Source organism: Rhopalosiphum maidis, chromosome 4 (genome assembly GCF_003676215.2).
Source record: "Rhopalosiphum maidis isolate BTI-1 chromosome 4, ASM367621v3, whole genome shotgun sequence".
In the NCBI taxonomy this organism is placed as follows: Eukaryota; Metazoa; Arthropoda; class Insecta; order Hemiptera; family Aphididae; genus Rhopalosiphum; species Rhopalosiphum maidis.
Genome location: NC_040880.1, coordinates 34,756,796 through 34,773,768, shown reverse-complemented (window position 1 = coordinate 34,773,768; position 16,973 = coordinate 34,756,796). Strand labels below are relative to the sequence as shown.

The following is a 16,973-nucleotide window of genomic DNA, read 5'->3' as shown; positions in this document are numbered from 1 at the left end:
ATTTAGTAAATAAATACAATTCCAATGGACCATTGGAGTAATTATTCTCATCTTGTTTTAGAATCATTTTGAAAAATAAAATATAATATTTGATTCTATGCAACTGTACTCGTAAAAGCGATGTCGTGTGGATATACAACGCATTACTTTTACTATTATACACACGCGTGTATGCATATGTATATACATTGAACACACATGATACTATATCGATATCAGGAGACAATTATATTTTTATTTATTGCCTATCTACTCTATCTCCAAAAATATAATTTCAAAATAAAATATAGATAAAGATCTATATCCCAAATAACGAGTAGGTGCATTAAAATATTTTCATGGAAGTCAGCTTGCTGTAATATTATGTGTTTCGACTGTTTCGAGTATGTAGAATTTCCGTTCCCAGCACATTCCGTTTTGTTTCCACAAAAACCCGGTTTTAATCGGTAAAATACGTTTCTTAAACATTTGGTCCACGTGTTTACACTGTACCCTTCTGTATTATAGCGCCATCACATTTATAAATACTTAATAATTTATCATTTAAAATGTCTTTATAATTTTTAAATCTACTACACATTGGGTATATTTTATTTGCCAACAATGGTGAACCAAAGCGATTATGTAAAATCGTATGAAACAAGGTTCTCCCTCCGCTGTTTATTAGTATAGAAGTTGAGCGTACGTCATTGAGTATAACCGCATAGGTAACCGTAACGGATATAATAAGTTTAAACTCATTGATTAATCGTTGTACACATACCAAAAATAATTCTGCGGAAACCAAAGGATCGATATTTATTGATTTATAATATAACATCCACGAAAGGAGGTAAACATATGTCATGTACGGTAAATTAGTAATATTATAAGAATGTTAAGAAAATATTAAAAATGCATTAATTTTAATAACAATTATAGTATAAACATCCAAATTAACTAAATGATATGCCTAGTGAGTGAAAACAAAAATTAAAATTAATCTAATTGCATAACATTGACACTTGAATTAGGAATTTGAAAATTGAATTTATTTAATACTGATGTTTTATAGAAATTTAGTCATTAGTGCTCTTGTTAGTTTTTTAAAATAAGTTTTCGGCAATAAAATGTAATGATACAAAAAAACACATACTTACATTGCATTGTAAACACTGTAAACTCAATACATCATTCCTCGCGTCGCTCATAATTGAAAATTTAATTAAATCCAATCAAACGTATTCTTTTACACTAGCGTGAATGCGTATTTTTTTAATAAACTTTTCAAATTAATTATTATTATGTTTTTGTATTTATTAACATATTAGTATAATTTAATTTCAAAAATGCAATAAAAATAACTTTAACTAACAACTTTTTTAATTAACTAAATAATAAAGTCAAGTATTCACAGTTAACAATAGTATAATGCGTTTGTTGTCACTTTTCTACCATACCTATTAATAAGGGATTTATATTGAATTTTAACCAATGTCACTAAGTAACTAGTGGTGGCGTCATACATCGTGGCGAGTATAATCAAAATTTAATTTTTAAAAACTTTAAATCGCTTTAAAATAAAGAATTTTTCATTACTTAACACCTTCCGCGATAACTAAAATGTATTAAAAATTATATAAAATGTACAAATCATTTTTGATGTTTTTAATCAAAAAACGTTTGTACCTATTATACAATTTTTCTATTTTGAATATATTATGATAAAATTACTGTAACATAAATTTTGAAAATGTATACATTTATTAAAATACTGATTTTCAAATATATAGTTTGATTAAGCGTAGTTAAAATCGATATTTTTAAATTCTTGGAATTTTTATGCCATTTAAAGTGTTTCTTGTGATGATGCATATGTAGTTATTTTTATTAAAAAAGACCGTTATTTTATACTATATACATTTTTAAGCAAAGGTTTTTTTTTTAAATGTCAATGTACTTATATATTGTATACATAATTCAAAATCCACACGAGTATTTTTTGAGTTATTAAACTGTATGTACTAAATGTACTAATATAAATAAATAGAGTAAGAATAATTTATATAATATGTAAGGAAGGTAGTTATTGATTTATGTAACCGAAGGGCCTTGCACCCGAATTTTGTATTCGAGTTTCGGGTTTCCTTTGCTGCAGGATGTATTCGGTTGTTCAAACACTGAAACAACAAACATCTGTACCCTTGTGACCGTTATTGTTTCGGTTAATTATACGAGACATGATGGGTTAATTCGAATGATGTATTACAGTTACCTAGTAAAAATTTAATTTGAAAGCCGTGTACGTATTATTTTTTGTTAATTTAAAATATTCCTTAGAATTTTATTTCAAATCATAATATTTTACTGCCGGGCGAATAATACTGTTGAATGCATTCGAAATAATTATATACGTATAATATCGTTAAGCCGCTGTAGTCGAAATCTGCATGTTATAATATTATACACACGGGTAGTTTACACCGGCTATAATAATAAAAACTTCTCGATTCCACAGGTGGAAAGCGACGAGATCTACACGTCCAAGGAGTTCTTGCACGACATATCGCACTGTTCGGCGCGCCGCGTGGTCGTGTTCGTCGACCAGAGCTACAGCGGTATGCTGGCGCTGCACGCCCAGTTCCAACGTCGTCGCGTCGAAAACGTCATGATCATACCGACCACTAGCATGGACGACTGGACACCCAGGCACACCTTCAACGCGTACATGAGAGAGTCCAGTAGGACCGCCTGTCTGTCCGAGTACATCAAGGTAAGTCGTCATCATCGATACAGCTTGTGGCACCGTATTATTATAATATAATAATTATACAATACACATATCATATTATCCGGTGTTTGAACTGGCAAACAATTGGGAGGGGGATTAATTAATTCAAAGAAAGGGAATGCAAAAGTGTAAAGAATAAAAATAGTACGTAACTTAATATTTAAATGATGCCTTATTGATATTTGGATATATAACTAGAAGAAGTACGCAAACATTTTTACTGATAAAAAGGATAGAGGGACTCCGTCTAAATACTGAATTAAAACATTTGATATAATGTCTATCATTGTATTGCATATACACGCGGTGTGAAAGTAAATAAATGTGCAAATGCTACTATAACACTGGTATTATTATTATTATTGTTAGTAATAGAGTATTTTTATACCCGATTCGATTATATTTAAATATACACGAAAACTGCAGTTATACCGACGTACCAAAATACGGTTTGAACAAAATTGAAAACCTTTGTTTTTTTTATAACGTATTCTCATTTTTTTTTTATTTCAAAACCATAATTACGCGTTAACTTTTAACGTGTTTTTAAGCAATTCGATAGAAGTTGATACTTTTAAAAATATATTTTCGTGTATACGCTGAAAGTTCATACAACTGTTGAGATTTTACTAGAAAATAGGTTCTGTCCGGGTTAGGTTAACACATGAGATACACAAGTTTTTAGTTCATCTGGTCATATATTTTATAATTAATTGTTTGTCCTAGTTTAAGTAAAATAAAATATAGCAACCCTACTCTGACCCCATAAAAGAGGGGATGCATTTCATAAGTCCTGTTTTCGTATACAATAGAAACCTGTTATTGCTAATTGATATGTTTATGTTAGACATAAAATACGCGGAGGATATTATTCAAATTTAGAAGTACGAGTATATGATATTATAATCTAGACGGGCAAAACGAAATTTGATAACGCCGTCACAACGAAAAGGTTATTATTCGAATACACATATATTATTATGGACACACAAAGAACACGAAAAGAAGTGTAATTAAATATTAAATCAAAGACCTAAACGGTGGATTACGTACTGCGTTTTCACTTCTGCAACACATACTTGCATGCATATTCATAGTCGTTCATGTAAATATCTATCGGGTGATCTTTAAACGCAATACAGTAGCTCCTTGTTTCTAAAACTATAAAAGTTTTAAAAAATACTATTTTACAAAACCTTAAGCTATTAATAAACATTATTTAAAAGAAATTTTATTTATTTACCTTTTTTAATCGTTATAATTTTTAGTTTTTAAATAACAACAAATACATTCCTGAGAATTATAATAAATTAAAATGTCGAGCAAGTACCTAGTAAATTAGTTATAACTATAACTTAACAAGTATAGATGATTGGACCAACATTTTGTGGTGTTATCCTGTATGGTTGTATGATTCCACTGCGGCACTATGGATCATATGAACTTAAAAAAACTATTCATGTACCTATTACTATTAATTGTAACTGCTTTTTCGAAAATCAATTTTTATATATTAAAATACTCGGATAAATATTTTGCTTAAGAATACAAAATTAAAAGTTGTATATTATACTCTAGTTCAAAAAAGTGGAAAATTGAAAACGATAACGGTAAAACAAATTAATAAAAATAAATTATTTTTTTTAAAAAATGTGGTTTATAACGGCTTCAAATTATATAAAAAAAAAAATTCAAAAACGTTAATAGTTTTTAAAATAATGAATGTCTTTTGTTAAAAGAATCACCCGATGTATATATATATATACACATATGTGATACATAGGCAGGTACTCTCACGTCAACATTTTTCGCTCCACCGCGTACTATGGACGTAAATTTTAATCGCACACGAAACCATACAACCATTACACGACGTCGGTGTGGGACAAATGCGCATTTGTCGGCATACACTATTGCCGCCGAGTTGCCGAGATCGACTTAGATAGATTCTGGTCATCATATAGGTATGTGCGGGAACACCTAAAAACAGAACCATATTTTTTTATTTGTCGTCGTCGTCGTCGTCTCGTTTGTAGGTATATATATAATATGTATAAAATAATGCTTGTACAGGGTTAGTCGAATTAAATCGTCCGATGCACTTCGCCTGGCTTCCTAGGTCACCTGATCTTACGCCATGCGACTGCTTCTTTCGGTGATATTATGTTAAATCTACCGTGTACGTACTACCGTTATCATCGACCATCCTAAACACAAACCCTAAAAAATTAGCGGCGTCAATTACAACGGAAGTGCGTGCAGTGAATTATAGTATCCCGAGCACGCGATTAACCGAGGGAAGCCACGAAAAACATTTATAGGTATCATTAAATACACTTTAAAATTTAAATATTATACCTACATTTTTTTTTTTATTTAATGAACCGTATTATGTTACTCAAAACCTAAAAACTAAAAATTTACCGGCATTGGGAATCGGATGAATCATTTTGAACAACCCTGTATACTTTCAGTAATTAAACAAAGAAACTAATATTACATAGTTTGTATTAGCACCGAAAACGTGTTTCGCGATGGATAAATCGTAATTCGCATTATTGCGCGATGTTCTCGTTGACGTTTTTATCGTTTTGTATTGGGTTTTTTTTTTTTTGCGCTTATAACTCAATGCTAATCGAGTTTTTTTTCTCCGGTTAAATTTCTAATTATATTATTGCTTTGTCCTTTATTCCCGTGCACAATGCGAATAATATATGTTTCGACCATATGTCGCGCCTACACGGGGATTGAATTCGTATATTTAGATGGCATAATATATTATATACATCGCGGTGCACGTGATGCACGCGCGCTGATACACAGCGAACGACTCGACGCACAACCAACCGTTGAGCGTATACCTACTGTCAAGCCACTGCGATCGGTCCACCGGTTTTCGTTTGCGAATCACTACCATTAATTTTGACCTTTTTATTGCACATCGTTCGATTTTCGGGTTGTAACTACGGCATTTGCGCATCAGCCGTTTAAAAGATCTTACATCATTTTCGCATCAATATAATATATAATAAATAAACAATATTATTGTTTGACAATAGAACTAAAAAAAAAAAGGCGTTTACACAAAAGTGCTAGTTGGTTTCTAACTTTGATCTTAAACTTCGCATTTCTCCAAATTTACTCTCGTAACGTCCGATTTTCAAATATTGTACGGATATTTCAGTTTTAAAATATATAATAATATTATGAGAAATAATATTGTGTAGATAATATTGCTGTGTAGGCAATCATTTAGCAATAACACGACTAAGGTGTACGGTTGACTAATCGATTTTTGTCGCACAAGTATATTGCATATCAAACGCGATATTAGCGATTACTGGATAATAAAATTTGTGAGACGCTGTATATTTTGTTTTCTCTCTCTGGCCCGTGTACAGCTTGTAAAATTAGCATTCAGCAGAATCGACCTTGTATAATTGTGTGGTTAGCTTTTAATTTAAAAGCGAATTCACAAATTATCAAACTTAAATTTAAAAACTTTATCCGTGGTGTTTATACATATATCTACGTTGGATTTTTTACATATTTCAATTTTTCATATAAGTCAGGGTCGTAGTAAAAACATGTATTTTATACAAAAATTCAGTTTTATTATTACAATTTTTATGATTAAATTTTAAATTACAAACTATTATTATTATTAATATTATTTAAACATTTAAATGTGCTAAATTTCAAATGTGATCGCAAGCCGCACATTATGACAAGGCGGGCCGCGGGTTGAAGACCTTTGATGTTATTTATGAATATTTTGGTTTAAAATTTAAATATTGTAAAAATATCTAACGTAAGAACACAGATAACGTTTTTAACTTTAAGTTTGATTAGATAACAACATAGACTATACAGTATTGGTTCTGTTCATGATAAATTCCCCATGTAACGCGAATAATGCATTTATCTATTTTACAATATAATAATTATCGTTATTCCTCCTCGTGGTCTTAAATAAATTCTTAATGTTCAGATTCCGTTATAAACATGTAAACGCTATACCATCCCATTTTTACCTCGGGACGTACATAATATTATAATATCTCGCACTTTGAACTGCATAACTGCACGGTAAGTATAAATTATACTAATCGAAAATACTTGTGAGATAAGATATTGTAAATAGTGAAAAGAATATTATATTGTTGCACGTATAAATAACACCTATATGCCTGTAAAATTGCAAAAAATTATATTTTGTACACTATTTGTATATCAGTAAGTTGTCGTTGGCAATTTAGGTTATCAATTATCAATAGAGATTAGTGGATGCCGGATGACAGATATTAAAGTGATTAAACATTTTCCGCCGCAAAAAAAAAAACAAATGTTTCAATATAGTATTACAGTGTTGCAAAACATTGATGAAACATAACGTTTGTATAAATGCATTATTTATTAATCGGACAGAATACATTACTGTAGTCTGCAATACTGTACAATATGGTTTATCAGTTTCTTCACTTAACATTGTATAGGTGTCAGTGTAAAATTCCAATTTGAACAGAAAAGAAAAATAATAATTATTTTATTCCTAACTCTTAACAATTTCAACTGAGCGGTCCAATAACGTTGCATACCGACAAATTAATAAACATTTCTACTGCCTATCTCGAAATTATAAAATACTTAGAAAAATAATATATTATTACATAGATATGGGTATTTATATTATTATAATTTATAATTTATACGGTATAATATCTGATGTCCGACAAACTTACCCGTGACCATGATTATCTCCTTTAAAGGGAGCATAAAAACGAAACGCCTTTTCTGTCAATTGATCAAAATTTTATCGTTCAAACGTATACCAGCTAAGTGGTAGGTATATAGCACCTATACTTATATAATTAGGCATATATTATGCGTACTCGCAGGTGTGGTGAACTCAGCGTTAGACTACGATTTTTAAATTATAATTACCCATAGGCCGTTATAATTTAACAGTTATATAACACTTAACACACCGATATAATATTATAGAACAATCGGCAGAAATGTAGAATGCTATACGTGTGTCAGACTCAATATTTAATTGCTTAAAATTCAATTATCTATAAAGTAATAGTGTTGTATTATACCGCCAAAAGTATTATTATTAAATGACCGTATCACATTACTCAAAAAAACGTTTCTATATAATATATAGATAATATTAATTGGTATTTATAATATTATAACCAATAGTATATAGATGATTGTATGGAGCATAAATACAATATTCTAAAGAGACGTCATAAAAATGTTTCCAGCAAAAAATATACCTATAAAAGAATCAACATTTAATAGGTGATTCGTCGTATATACTTAATTATACGTATTAATATAGTAAATTCTGACTATTGAAATTTTTAAACACACTTACTCAAGGACCGTATTTTCAAATTCTTAAATTATTTTGTATTACAATTCTATGGTGATGGAAAACTCTGATTTTCTAATGAGAACTACAGTTTTTTACAACAAATTATTTAATAGTAGGTAACTCGTTTGAACATTTTAATTTACCTAACTCATTATTCAAACGATTAGTTTTTTAGTTATTATCGTTATTGAAATGTTTGTACTAGGGATTAAGTCATTAAAAATAGTATTACATAAGTATAAAATGGATGTAATAGATGATTGTTGGTAGATTAATATTAATCACTAACATTTTCAAATTACTGTCGGACCCAATGCTTTTCAACACATTATAGTATGTATATATTATTCTTATTATTAGTACACAATGTTAAATAAATCTAAAACCACTCGTTTAAATTTTAATTCTAACACATCAATGCTTTTAGAAAAATAATTCGATTTAATTTACAGTAGAATAAATAAGTTGTCATTTGAAAAACAAAAGTTTGTATCTCTACAAGATACCCCTTAAATAATAACAAAAATCTCAAGAGTTTTAAAACACGTGTTCTTTATATAATCTTACTTGAAAATTCTAAAAATCAGATTTTAAATAACTACGTTATTGAAGAAAAACAGGGTGTGCGCACGTTCGGCTAATCACCTTATACATAGTTATTTAAATTGTTTTAAATAGATAACGTTTTGGTGGTTTAATGTACACCACCACCAGATTATAATAATATATTGATATTTACGATGGCAAACCGATCTTCCGATACGGATGTACGCCTCATGTAATATTGCGATGCGGTGTTCTTCTCGATTTTAATATATGCGAAATGGATTTCTAAATAAAAACTTCATCTGGTATCCATACGTTAGTCGCGGATTGCCTGAAAAAGTTCCGGAATTTCACGTTTTCAATGACAAACGACTCCGACCTTAAACAAACGAAAAAAACATAACTAAACACACGCTCGCTAAATCGCAAAAGTAATATATTTTTATTACATATATATTATTGTATTAGTGCAAACGGCGTTTCTAGTCTTCTCCTTGCTTTGTATAATGCGAAATTTGATTTACGCGCGTTTGTGTTTTGCGCTCCGCATAGAAATACTTGCGTTGGTGATGAAATCGTTTTTTTTTTTTTTTTTACCATACATATACGAATACACGCGAGTTATTTACATATTGATTTTTAATTGATTAATAATTTGAGATAAATTTCTTGCGAAATTGTTTGTTTAAATAGAAACTATTTTAATGCCACGGATTTTGCAATGTGTTTTCTCGTTCGCTATTATTTTACGAAGGCGCCGATTATACATTATTACATTAATATGACCCGTCTTATCCCTTACGATGTTATTACACTATGATTTTATATAGTAAGATCGTCTTTGTGATATTTTTTTTTTTTTTTTTTATCATCTATTTGTATACGCGTAGAATGTCAGTATGTTATTATTTATTATAATATCCACACGCAAACACGTCACAATAACGTTATACTATTTGAATGGGTATAATTTAATTTTAATTTCGGGATTTTAAATTTTTTGACGAGATCTGGTACTGTTTTAATCTTTTATTCATGGACTGTTTTTTCGTATGAGTCAAAAAAAAAAGTCATCTTGAGAACAAGGACAATAAAAGAAATATTCGGTTCGATATTTTCTTTGTGTGTGCGTGCATATATCTATTATATATATATATATATATATATATATATACATTGTTTAGTATACCTATATAATATTATGTAGCACGTACGAACTATAAGTCGCGAACGTTTAAGGAATAAGTCGTCCTTTTCTTGTAATATAATACAGATAAACTGCACCGGACCGACTCCGGGACGCCGACCGCTGTACAGTGGATGTTTAGTCGATGCCCCGGGATTATTTATTAAAAAAAAATTGCGAGATAAAAAAATAAATAAATAATGTGCACAAAAAAAAAAAAATACCCGTTTAACCGAAATTTTTGCCGATCCGTAATGCGGTGGCCTTGAACGCTGTACGCGTGCGTATATAATGTAGTATAAATTATGATAATGTTTGTAAGTATGTATATATATGTGTGCTATTTTTGTTGTATACATACGTGTTTAAATAGCCTCTTTTCGGCATAATTACATATATGCCCAATCTATACACGAGGCTAGTATATTTTCAAGACAGGATAGTGTAAATAGAATAGTATGCTATAGCTTCGGCTTTAAGCTAACAATCAATAGTGAAATATGTAGGGTGAGTAGCTATAGCGTCTCAAGTCAGGACAATTCAATAGATTTGGGGGTTCTATATTTTTTGACCTATTGGCGCCAAAAAAACTGACCTGAAATTCCTGGCATCGTGTAAACTCGTAGAACCTATCTACTCATAGATCGACTCCGCGAATTCAAATCGGATCCATTGTAGAACTGTAAAAGGTGCTAGTGATATGGGATATAAACTATGCTATATATGATATTATGAAAATCTACATTTATGCATCGTTCACTTAATCCAGTTCTCTATTCTGGCTCACGGCGTAATATAATGACTTATTGAGCTTAATACAATCTCAGATACATAATTTTGCGTGAGGATAGATCTCAAAGATCACTTGCTTTACCTCGAGGTCGTATATAGGTGGAAATAAATTTTGGGCGTCTGAACTCCTGAAGTCTCGGCTACTGTCGTGTTTCCACTGACAGAGGACGCAGAGGATCTGCACACGCTTATAGTGACAAACGAGAATATAATATTATTGAGTTTATAGATGTTATAGTATTTTTGTGTACTTACGTATATTATTATTATTATTATTATAGGCAAATATTAAGTTGTGCCTGTCCTGCAAATCTTATGTAATATACTCACGAATTTTTTCTCTCATTTCAGCCTTTCCAGGAATCCCAAATGATGCCACCGGTGTACACGGGTGTGTTCATGGAGCAAGAGATGAGGAACATCTCGATATCGGGAATAAGGCCATGCGTACCGCGATAATATAATAACAAATAATATGACGGATATCCAATACCGCGCCGACAGCCATTTTCTATCCAACAGCAGTCGTCGAGTCAGCGGCAACACATAATATTAATATCATTCCTCTCATTAACTTTATATAACATTAATTATTTTTTGCATGTATCGTAAATATACGATTATTATTGGTAGGTACGCACGAAGTGTTCACTTCAACAATGTTGTTTATTTTTATTTTTTTTTTTTTTATTTTTTGATTATTATTATTATTATTTTTTTTTTTTTAATTAATATTATTAATTTGTATATGCTTTTAAACATTAAGTATTAATATAACTATAGCTGCAGTATACTCGCATAATCACTCTGACGTTTAATAATTTAATAATATACAAAATGTAAATGCGTATTTTGAACCAGCTACACAGCGAATTTAAACAGAGAAAAATATGTTACGACTTTCATCTAGCATAGCTAAAAATTATTACAAATTTGCGTTATTAAACTAATTATACGTTTCAGGCTTTTCATTTTTCTTATTTTTTTTCATTTACGTAAAAATCATCACTATTTACAGAATAAAAATAGTATCATCGTTTGAATATGTAGTGCACGTCACACGTAGGCTTATAACGATACGATAAATTATTAATAAAAATTAAATCACTCGTGGCCGTTGCGTACTCAAAAATATTATGTCGGAGACACGTCAATATGGAAAATAAAAAACTCCGAAGAATCAGTAACACAATCAAGCGCCATGTCCTGTAAATATTGCACTGCGACACTACGTACGACGTACATACGATAATACTTATTTTTACAGATAGAATGTTAATGACCTAAAAAGGTACCAAAAATGCATTTATTATCTAAAAAAAAGTGTTTTTGGATTTGTAGAATACAGTTTATAAATAAATATCTGATGTGTTTCAAAGAGTATAATATTTATCATGCAAGAAAAATGTATACACCACCGTTAATTCACTAATCACAATAAAAATCTTCAATGTACAACAGTAATAAAAAATTATCTACTTTAATAAATATTCATAAAACTATGGAAAAATTACGTTAAAAAAAGAAATGCATTTATAGCTAAATATTCCCAAAAATACGAAATAAAACTTATATACTTTGAAACAATGAAGTATGTCACAAATGTGTAGTTTTAAAACCATTGTATAGGATTAAAGGGGAAAATGCCAAATTCATCAACATTCTGTTTTTACTACACATTATTGTATACACTTATGCTGACATAGTAAACCAGATACCGTACTATTATTATATACAGCAATCAGCAACAGTATGTTATTAGGTAAGTATCTCATATATATTATTATATAATAAATACGCGCGTCCGTCCGTTTCCACGTCCGGACACTATTGGGGTCGGGTCGTCGTCTTATTATTACTGAAATTATAATATAATATTATACAATCGTTATTATTGATATTTATTGACGGTGGAACCGTCCCCGCGGCCGCCGCATATTTCTATCGGTACGTCTTAGACACGATATAATATTATATTATTGTTTTCTTCCACGAGTCATCTTATTGTAACAATTATATACATTATTCGTTGTTAAAATGCTCGCGCCCGAATTTCACGTTATATAACAATATTACTTACGGTGATAGAAATACTATTTTATACAGCACATCATAATATATACAATGTGATTCCCCATCAAGCATGCTCATTCGTGTTTTTTCTTTAATGATTGATATATTCAAATTCTGATTTTTAGAATTTGTAAGCATACTGAAGGACCATATTTTAAATTATTTATTTATTTAGATTTTACCATAAAAGGAATACCATTTAAGGAGTTTTCTGTGGCTTTATTAACTTATTTTTTCAAAATTAGATTCAATATTTTATAGGTAATATCAATTGTTGATAATTTTTTTTTTTTTAAATGTTATGCATACCTAAATCAAAATTCAGGGTTATTAAAATGTATATACTCGACAATAATAGTCCTTAAATGGCTTAAATATATGGTCTTAAAAAAAATTTAAAATAGATAGATATCTAGACATGATATCTAGTTTCTATTTATTGTACTCAAATATTTTTTACAAATATCATAAAATATAAATGTATTAATATTAGGTAATGCTATAATTTTCAAATCATCAAAGCCGCTATTATATATCTTCCAAACTTATTATCATGAACCTAAATATTGTCCTTAGTACTCATACAAAATTAATCTGCTAAACATTTTACAGGAAAAAAAGTGAGATTCTTATTAGAAAAAAAAAGTTAGTATCGTCACAGACCACTCGGTAAATGATATAAAAAAAATTTAAATAATTAAAAATATGAACCTAATAAAATATACTTAAAAATGTCGAAAATCATAGTTAGAATAGGACAAATAGCGGCGAGAATGCTTGATGAATCACTATGAGAATATTACTTTTGATTTGTATGTCGTATGTGTGTGTATCACTGTATCGTATGATGCTATATTCGGTCATAGGTAATAGTTATGTACTAATTAATTGCTATTAAGTAATATATATGTTTAGCTAATACTCTATTAGTGACGTGTCCATCTTAAGGGCGATGAAATAACATTGATAACTGATAAACATTTTATTATTAACTGCTGCAACAGTCATCGTCCATCACTGTGCTTGTAAACGATCATTCTCGACCAAAACATAATAGGTATCGTTTTATTTTTATTATTTTATCACCTTCCTAATACTTTTTAACCAAGTAACTGATAATTAACGCTAAGCGTTTACGTCGTGTTTTTAAATGATTATAGTTATTTATCCAACCGATGTGTAAAAAATCGAAAATCATATTGATGGATTCGCTACTCCAAATATCGGTTTACTTAACACAATTTTCAAAATATAACCGCAGAAACGCGAGACTGAAGTATATCACTAAATAATGGGCATAATAATATTCATAAAACAAACATTTAGGAGATAATATATAGAAAAAACCTAGTCGAGAAAAATTAGTGTTCCTGGCTTGCTCTATCCTTGGCAACCACGGTGCAACAGTTGGATTTAAATATACCATAGGTATTGAATTTAACGTACCAATAATATCGGTAATCGGTGAATCGTCGTTAACCACAATTCACAATAAATAATCAATTTCGACGTTATTTCACTTCCACGGTTTAGATGCCGGAAAACAAGCTATTCCAATTGATATGTTCTCGAAAAACAAAATAGTTTATACAGTATGATTATTCTAATAGTAGACGCGTTCGTATTATCCCGACAATAATACGTCACATTAACGTATTTAAAAATATACTTTTTTTTTTATGATTCGAATTCATTACAGAATAACATTTTCATATTTTATGTATTTGTATGCAGTATATCAAAATATTTTTCTGAGAATCTCTAATATTTCTATGCGTAAAATTCGAATCTCGAACGCGTAGTCACTAGTCAGTTAGTTGCAATAGTAACCATATATATATATATATCAAATTGTGTGAACCATAATCCTATGTACACTATTAAATATAATAATATATTTGAATTTTGAGTTGCGTGTGATAAATATGTTGTTTACCAGACAATGATTATTTACAAGTATGCTCGGTAGACTAAACATCAGTGTAGATAGTTGTAAATAGTCACATAGTTAATCACGTAGATATATAGATTATTGTTATGTATTATTATTTGGTATAGTTTAGCGATAGAAGTCGCCAATTCGCCATCACAGTACTAATAATCACTAAATTCACTATTTACTTACTATTACGATTAAAGATAGCATACTATCTATAATAGATACTTATACTTATGTACTGCTATACTAAGATTAATTACAAGCGCGCTTGTAAACTTTAAAACAAATCGATCATGAGTGGAATCAGACATTCAGACCCACTCGACACTAGAGTAGTTCCGTAGTAGACCTACATTCTACGCGGCTGTCTCGCGCGTCCCATTGTATTCCGATAAAATACGAATAAAATAATTCTTAATAATTTATAATGAATAATAATAATATATTTATTATTAATTAGCTACAGGTTTTAAATTTGATTTGTATACAATTGAAATACTTTATTAAAAACACTATTTCCGAAAAAATAGAATGTTTCGAGAAAAAAATAGTAAGAATAATAGCAAAAAAAAATAATGTGGTGAAAATAGAATTTTTTTTTTGAACATTTCGTTTATTAAAAACAACTCTTATGAAGTAAAACGATATTTTCAAAAACGTTAATATTATTCCTCAATAACGAAAAATGCAGTTTACTGTGAAAATAATCGCTCTGTACCTACGTCATATTATGTAACAGTAACGCATCGCGATAAACTCGATGACATTTAAGATTTCGCTCACTGGTAGTGGACTGTGATGATGCGTGCTCATGAGTGAGGGGTGTGGGAGGGGGTTCAACGCCGAAAAGCAATAAAATCCGCGATGCACGTGTGCATGTATTGCACGATCGGTTATCAGCACTAAATAAACGACCAGCAGTGAGTGGCAGGTTGGCATGAGCCAGGTACACACGCGTATACGTATATTATTATAATGCTTCATATCCATACATTATACACTGTGTATAGTGTATATCATAGTTTATACGCAATATATTCGCCGTCTAATCGGACGGTAGTCGCGCTCCGGGCAATAAACGTACATAATGATATGCGCAGGTACCTATATGCAGTGTACGTCCTACCTAACGTACATGTTATTAAAATATTATTGAACATTCGAAATGTTATTGTATCCAAAAACTCGAGTACGCTGAGAAACCCACGCGTGTGCGGCTGACGCCGTGTGGATATATTATTCATATATATATATATATAAAATAAAAAAATTAAACATACACATACAGGGTGTTTAGCCTCGTTAGTTTTCGCCGTAATTCGTGTTCACGGTCGCGGATCGCCTAATAGTGTAAAGTGTTATACACACGTACACTTCTCATTAGAGAAATACAGAGTATATACCCACCACATCCAGCCTATTATAATATAGTTTTAATACTTGCTGCCCAACCATCCGAATACGACTTAATGATAATATTAAGTATATATTATGATTCAATATTTAACGAATTAACATAAAATGGATATATCTAAAAATTCGTAGAAATGCGGTAATAAAATATACTACTTCTAGCTTTTCTTTTTTAATATACTGTATGTATGTACGTATGTAGACACATAGTCAGGGTTTGGTCTAATAGTTACTGCTTGTCCGGTTCTGAATGACTTATGCCAGAGTAATATGCAAATACGTTTTAAAGTATACAAAAAATATTTCAAATATACGGCATAACTATATTCAAATAAAAATATTGAGGATTTTTATGACGGCGTCTTAACCAGTGACAAATTTAGTCTGGTTTAATTTACGTGTATGCGTGTATGACAAGGATTAAATTTTAAATTTTTTTGTTTTAAATACTAATAAATTATTTTCTATCTTTTTTTTTTTTTTAATATTAAGAGTTTAGGCACGAGTTTCTAAATAAAACTCGTTTACACATTAATTCAAATCATATAACAGTGATCCTAACAATTTCCTTAATTTTTTTTTACTTTAAACTATTAAAATATTACAAACCATATCAATGATGGTTTTTTAATTTAATAGTTTCTTTATTATTATTACAAAACGCTAAAAAAATTAGTCAAAAATTAATTTGTAAAAATATTCTGTTTATTTTAACAAATAAATTTTAAAGTGCATTTATCATTGTATAATAAGTATTAATAACTATAATATAGTAACCGGTATTAGAACCATTATATATTACTAGAATTTGTGTTTAGAAAATATTAATGAGAAAAAAGTTATCGACGAGAACGAAAAGCGACCGCGA

At 29.8% G+C, this 16,973-nt stretch overlaps 1 protein-coding gene across 1 annotated transcript in view; it reads left to right on the top strand.

The window, feature by feature from the left end:
* LOC113548070 overlaps window positions 1–11,482 on the top strand; it is a 37,395-nt gene extending 25,913 nt beyond the window's left edge. The window contains exons 5-6 of the mRNA XM_026948730.1: window positions 2,498–2,752; window positions 11,032–11,482. Of these exons, the coding sequence (XP_026804531.1) occupies window positions 2,498–2,752; window positions 11,032–11,139 (363 nt within the window). The 3' untranslated portion in view covers window positions 11,140–11,482. The remainder of the gene's footprint in view (window positions 1–2,497; window positions 2,753–11,031) is intronic.
* The last annotated feature ends 5,491 nt before the right edge of the window (window positions 11,483–16,973 follow it).